Source organism: Berghia stephanieae, chromosome 14 (assembly GCF_034508935.2).
Source record: "Berghia stephanieae isolate SIO BIC M18660-M18661 chromosome 14, UCSD_Bste_1.3, whole genome shotgun sequence".
NCBI lineage: Eukaryota > Metazoa > Mollusca > Gastropoda > Nudibranchia > Aeolidiidae > Berghia > Berghia stephanieae.
The window spans coordinates 3,404,486-3,411,442 of NC_088373.1; the positions used below are offsets into that span (position 1 = coordinate 3,404,486).

A 6,957-nucleotide genomic window follows, 5' to 3' on the forward strand; every position below is an offset into this window, starting at 1 on the left:
AGCTGAGAAAGGTGGCGCTGCTTTAATAGAATTGGCAAGAGATAGATCAGCTTGGCGGAAGATGACCTCCGACGTCTGCTTCAGATATGGAACTACATGAGATGAGATATATATCCACACTCAATTCTCAGTGCGATTAATAATAAATAATTCATTTAGCCTAACAGGCAATGACATTAGATTTAAACTTTTATATATCATACATTACAACTCGTCTAATAGGCTTCCTTTGTGTACTATCATTCTAACAATATCCGATGTTTCATTTGTGACCCATCGTCTCGAAACGGTATTATGTCGGAACGAACCAAATGCTTAAAAACCGAATTAAGTATTAAACTGGTCAAAAATATAAATTGCTGGCATTAGTACCCTAAAATATGGTATATATTCTCCTCAATAAAACATACAAACTCAACACAAGTCTGATATTTCTGGCTATAAATTCAATTTTCAACAGCTTAACCATTCCGACTTGATACCGTTTTGAGGCGAAAGGTCACTTAGTCGTGATTAAGTCAACAATAGATAATTTTTTTTACCTTATTGTTATCAATTCAATCGTGCATTTGTTTGTTATCAAGAACCACTCGAGTTGATATCGTTTTATAACCGGGTTTATCAACGTACGGTATATCACAATAAGAGTGTCACCAATAAAATGGCGTCTCTCTATCTATAAGTACTTTCACGAGCTTCTGACCTATCCAAACAATACTATTGTATAAAAATACGACGAAATGTTGTTGACGCTTATCAGTTCAATATAGCCTTTGTCCCAAGATATAGATCGATAAGAGAAACATTGAATATAAAGATGATATTATCAAAACAATGATCTTTGGTATATAGACTAGGCACAGTATTTGACGAACGTTTCTTTTCAAAGCAACTTTGTTTCAAATTGCATTCTATTTATATTAATATTGTATTTTATTCAACTATCTGACTCGGTGGATTGTGAATTCCTTACTTGTTTTCTCGTTCGGATGTCCGTTTTAAATGTTTCAAAAAAATGAAATGTGCCATATTTTCAAAAGCTGTATAAGTGAGCTGTACAAGGTTGATTAACAATGCCATTTACACACGATGGATTTTGATTATTCAACATCTTTTCATCATTGACCATTGTGCTGCAAGAAACCCAAGAATTGTTCTTATTTTTTGGCATCAACCAAGACTGTCTCTTACTTTTCTTTTGTTTCTGATACAATTTCACGAGTATTTTCTACACATTTCGGCAAAGTTTTATCAATCTATTTAACATTTTTCTTAATTGAATATCTACATCCATAAAATCATTATCATGGCGATCTCAAATATTTTTTCTTGTGTATTATTTTGTTGCTGTTTTATAACCACAATTCAAGGAATAGAGCATTTCCCAGAAAGAAATTTTCTTCCAAGAACGTATTTTGATTTTCTTAATGATGTAAATGCCAAAGTACAAAGGGCAAATGGCATTGGTGGGGAAAAGGCAAAAGAACATACTGAAATTTTAATTCACAATTTATATCACACTATATTTCAACCTCTAGAAAAACTTTTTAAAACAGAGCAGGGAAAAGATTTGTTTGTAAAGAGATTTATTCAAAACAGATCACCACCCCACAATGGTACAGGTTTAGGAGATAATAATAACAATTACTCTGACGTTTTAAACGAGGGTGATGATATATTACAACATGTATTGGGGATTCTCCAGGATTTACACAACAATATAGATGGAGCTCAAACGACTTCAGTATGCATCTCAGATACAATTAGATTAATCTCAGGTTTTCTCTCAGGAGAACCTTGGGCATTTCAATTTTTCGACTCTGCCGGGAAACCAGGTCCTGCTCTTAGCAAGATGCATCTAAATTTCGTTGGCGATTACGATCAATGTAGAGCTGCAAAAACTCCGAGTGGAAATATTTCCAGTGTGAAAGGGCACCAGGATTTCGATGGAAATTATTGTGTTGTAGGTTTATATGCTGGAATGCCATACTTTGTGCCTCAGATTGGATTATGCTTGCCTAGCACTTGTAACTCTGAAGAAATAGCCTCGTTTATGAATATTTTAATAAACATGACGTCATTAAACACTTCAGTTGTAGTAGAATGTCGGGCTGCTAAGACTGAAGTTACAACGGCTACAATTTTCGCAATCATCATTCTATCAATTATTGGAGTCATGATGATTCTTGGAACATCTTACGACCTTTTTGTGATGTCGACAAAAGTTGGTGAAATCCAAGTGGTCTTCGATGAAAACAATCAATTCGGGCATGTACCTGCCACAAGAGAGACTGATACAAATGTGATGAACAAAGAAGAATCTCCTCTGCTTCTTCCTCCAGAGAAGAAATCTTGTTTCCGCCGCGGACCATCAAATGGATTCGCTAAAGTGCTTTTGGCATTTTCCGTGTATTCTAACGCTAAAAAGATGTTAGATACTTCCCAAGCCCAAGGAACATTAGGAGCTATCCATGGAATACGTTTTTTTAGTATGAGTTGGGTTGTCATGTGTCATGTTTTTGCTAATTTAATAGTAACCTCAGAGAACAATGTTGAAACGATGCCAAAATTGCTACACAGATGGACTTTTATTGTCATATCAAACGGGTTTGTTTCTGTGGATACGTTTTTCACAATCAGTGGACTTTTAACCTCATATCTGACTATCAAGGAAATGTCTCGAAAGAAAAGCTGGATAATCAATTGGACAATGTTCTATTTTCATCGGTTTTGGAGACTAACACCCCCGTACATGTTCTCAATAGTGATTGCCTTAGGGCTCACACAGTATCTCGGTGATGGCCCATTATGGTCTAATGCACAGCCCAATGATAAGAGTTTCTGTGAGAGAAATTGGTGGACTAACCTTCTTTATGTCAATAATCTTGTCAATACCAAAGAAATGTGTTTTGGGCATTCTTGGTATCTTGCCAACGATATGCAATTCTTTGTTCTCAGTCCATTGATGTTGATTCCTTTCTACTTTAATGGTTGCGCCGGCATTTTTAGTTGTCTGGGATTCCTTTTGATAACTACAATGACAACAGGCATTTTGTCAACAGAAAATGACTGGCCAACGACCATGGTCTCCTTAAAGCCACCATCTATGACCAATGAATGGTTTGAAGATTACTATATAAAACCATGGTGCCGCATTGGCCCATTTATTGTAGGCGTTCTGGCAGGATACTTTTTATCTAAGACAAGGGGAAGACACTTTCAAATGCCGAAGTTTATCGTTATGGTAGGTTGGATGGCAACATTTGCATGTGGTTCGGCGGTTGTTTACGGAATTCGAGGAGATATCACGGGAGAAGATATAAGTTCTGACAACGTTTCTGCTTTCTATAACGCTACAAATCGTACGGCATGGGGAGCTTGTGTGTGTTGGATTATCATTGCCTGTTCCGCTGGATACGGAGGACCAATTCAAGCGTTCCTATCGTGGTCACCGTTTGTGTTTCTTGGAAGATTGACGTACATGACATACCTTATTCACCCTTGTATCGTTGGTGTGTTCTTTCAAAGTCTCGGTGCCCTCCTATACGTTAACAACGCTATGTTAGTCATCATTTACATCGGCATACTTTTCTTTGTCAACATGGTAGCATTTGTGTTTGTTTTAGCCCTGGAGTCTCCCATGCTTGGTCTGGAGAAAGCTTTTATTAAGAAGGAAAGAAATGTGTGATTAATCATAACGATGACACTCGAAGTAATTATTGCTATTAGAATGAAGTAAACCGTGATTTCCTATTACCAAGAAAATCGGATTCATTATCAACATAAAAATGGAAAAAAGTGTGATTTCCTATTACCAAGAAAATCGGATCCATTATCAACATAGAAATGGAGAAATGTATGATTTTCTATATTATAAACAGTCGAAGTCATTATAAGTATTATACGGAATAAAAATGTGATTTCCCATAACAATGACAATCGTATACATGATCACCTTATGAACGGAGTCAAATTACGAGGAACTGTAGTGCAGTATAATAAGGTTATTTTTAAAAAAAGTGATAATATTGTTCGCCAAAACTACCATGAATATTGACCTCTGAAAGAAGATGTTAAGTCAAGCCAAACCTAAAATATATAAAATAACTTCATCGAACAACAATCAATACTAAAGAACATTTGAAAAACATTGTATCAAAACGTTAATTGTTATACAATATCTCGCTTTGTGCTTGTCAAGTCTGTAGAATGTAAGGGGAGATAAATGTGAAAATAATATATTATCCGAGGAGGTACCTGCTACGTCATATCCAGATAGAAAATGAGTTAACACACTCAAGTAATCTATTGGACAAGTCAGAATCATAAGAACACATTTTGAGTTTCAAAACAGTCAGTGTATTGTTCTATGAGGATACAACACAAGATATTTCCTCTTGAAGTCACTAAAAACGTGAAAATAACTTCAGTTTTCTCAAATGATGAAAGAGCAACATGACATAGCAGAATTTTAAGTCATCTTCTCATCCGAATTTTGTGTCTAAAAATATGGGTAATTCAACATCAATGTCATACAAATATTATGTGATTCAACACAATCCCAAAAGATAAACAAGCAAATTTAAGAATTTGGGCCTTATCAGAAACACGGTTGACGTTCGATGCATACCTGATTCATCACTCCGGTGGTATATTTATTTCACATCAAAATCAAAACACGCTGTAAAAAAAAAGCAACAAAAACATCGGATATCATTGTTTCAATCTATCTACTGTATCTAGATCTATACTGTCATTAAATCATGCAATACAAGATAAAGCCATGTAGCTGGCACTCTTAAAGAGTGAGGGCCTCTCCAATAAAAGTTCTGTCATAAGGAGTGCTAGTTTTTGAGGTACGATGGCTTAAAGACTATATCATGTGACCTATCACTTTTAACTCACTCAATCCTATAGATTTTTGCTCCTTTTCAAAATTGGAAAAGAATGTATTTAAAATGAGCATGTACATATATAGTTTTATTCAACTATCATTAACATGCAAAAACTAAAAACATTAATTTTGATACTTACGCCTATAATGTGTCTCAGAAAAATGTAATAAATAGACATGGGGTAAAAGTAACCCAGGTAAACTACGGATATAGTTGGTGTTAGGGTTGAGTGAGTTAATACGGTATTTTGCCGGAATTACTTAAATGCTCAAACTATATTTTATTATCAAAAACACGAGACTGCGATCTAGTAAATATCTTTTATATATACAAGAATTAACATAATTTCCTGAAATACAAAAGACAACTAGATATTTCATATTTCTGATAATTTCACTTGAAATTTACTTTTCTCCATCTGATTCATCTGGTCATGCGATTTTAAAAGTGTATTTATTTATAAAATGGCATTGTACACAAATATAAACCTTAAGACGTCTTGTTTTTCTTCTTTTTTTTCTTTTTGACAAATTGAACCGCAGCACCGGAAGTCCATTCAATGAACGCAATGATAAGTCGATCAACTCAACATTTTCGATTCAAGTGTTGAATAATATTAGAACTCAATTTCTAGTGTCTTGATAGACAATATATTTTTCGACTTCATGAGAGAACTCCGTGGAGCTTTTTGTTTAGATATGGAGAGATATTCTCTTCATTTAACCAGCGGCCTTGAGCTAGTCACCTCGCCCTAGCTCATTCTAAAACACTAAAAACAGATTTCCCCTTGGGGATGAATAAAGGGAATTTTATTTTATTCTTTTTTAAAATTCAAAATAATGAGAGGAACCACTAACCGGTACCGATACTCACTAACCGGAAGTTTGTCAAAAGAATCAGGTGATAGATATGACGGTGTCATTAGTAATACCATTGTTGCTATTACTTTTGTCAAAATTGGCACTAGAACGCAATTTTGCCTCAATAAATCAAGAATAGTAACTGAACACATGTAATATAGCCTGTTAAAATGTAATCAATGACATTTCAAGCTTTGAAGAACATGAAAACAGAAATACATTAGAAACTTCAAACTTAAGTGTCACCTGTGATATTTTAACCTATGACACCAATGGTCACAAAAAGTACCAGAAGTCACACAAACACTAGATAAATATCAGCGATGGTAATGAATTCATGTAACCATACTGTAACATCCGCCTACTGCTCAAATCTGCTAGTTTGTAGTAATTTAGTGTGTTAATAGTAAATCAAATCAAATATCTTGACAACACTTCTTTTATCTGGATTCGTCAAAAGCTTGAGTTTTGTCTTTTTCTTGATTGCTACAACCCTGAAACATAAAAAGTTAGACTTACAACGAAATAATTGTATCAAAATCACAGTCTTATGTGAGATGTCATAATATCATATTTATAAATAGAATAACAGCTGAAAACATAATTTTTTGGTGGCACTTTGTAATATCCAATATCAAGTGTTGCTTGTGACAATGTAAAATAGCGATGACACCAAAGTTCAACTTACCTTTTCTGCCTGGAGCCACGCTGGAAAAGCAAATGAAAGTGCTGCACTTGAAAGACTGGTAAGAAGGGTGGATCAAAACTGCGAATCGCCATTTAACGAAACAAACTTCCACGTGTTCACGCATGCCGTGTTGCTTGTGACAAATGACACCAAAATCAATAAACCTCAATATCGGTAAAACGGTATACATTTACTCCAAGATTTGAGTTCAGATAGTAAATCTATGCTTTTTTCTCATAATAAAACATTTTATAAACATTAAACATGAACTTTAAAGTTTCGTGCCGAGTCTTAGTATTGTGCTGTGTTTGATGACACCAAAGGTCACAAACAACACCAAGTTTTTAAGAAGTCTATATGAAACTTAATCAGATATGTAATATACTGCAATTGCGTTCAAAAGTAAATTTTGACTTTATACTATTAGTCAAATTTCAATCACGTGAGCTAAAACATCACATTTAATTTCTACATGCTTTCTAAAAAGGTGATGCTTTGACCTCGTTTTAAGCAC

At 34.6% G+C, this 6,957-nt stretch overlaps 1 protein-coding gene across 1 annotated transcript; it reads left to right on the forward strand.

Moving 5' to 3' along the window:
- The first annotated feature begins 759 nt into the window (after positions 1-759).
- Positions 760-5,382, forward strand: LOC144959643 (O-acyltransferase like protein-like). The gene has a single exon (XM_078892301.1). The coding sequence runs from the start codon at positions 1,307-1,309 to the stop codon at positions 3,686-3,688; it is 2,382 nt and encodes a 793-aa protein (XP_078748427.1). The 5' UTR covers positions 760-1,306; the 3' UTR covers positions 3,689-5,382.
- The last annotated feature ends 1,575 nt before the right edge of the window (positions 5,383-6,957 follow it).

What these genes read in the sequence shown, in the direction of transcription:
- LOC144959643 (XM_078892301.1), top strand. Translation starts at nt 1,307, where the DNA reads ATGGCGATCTCAAATATTTTTTCTTGTGTATTATTTTGTTGCTGTTTT.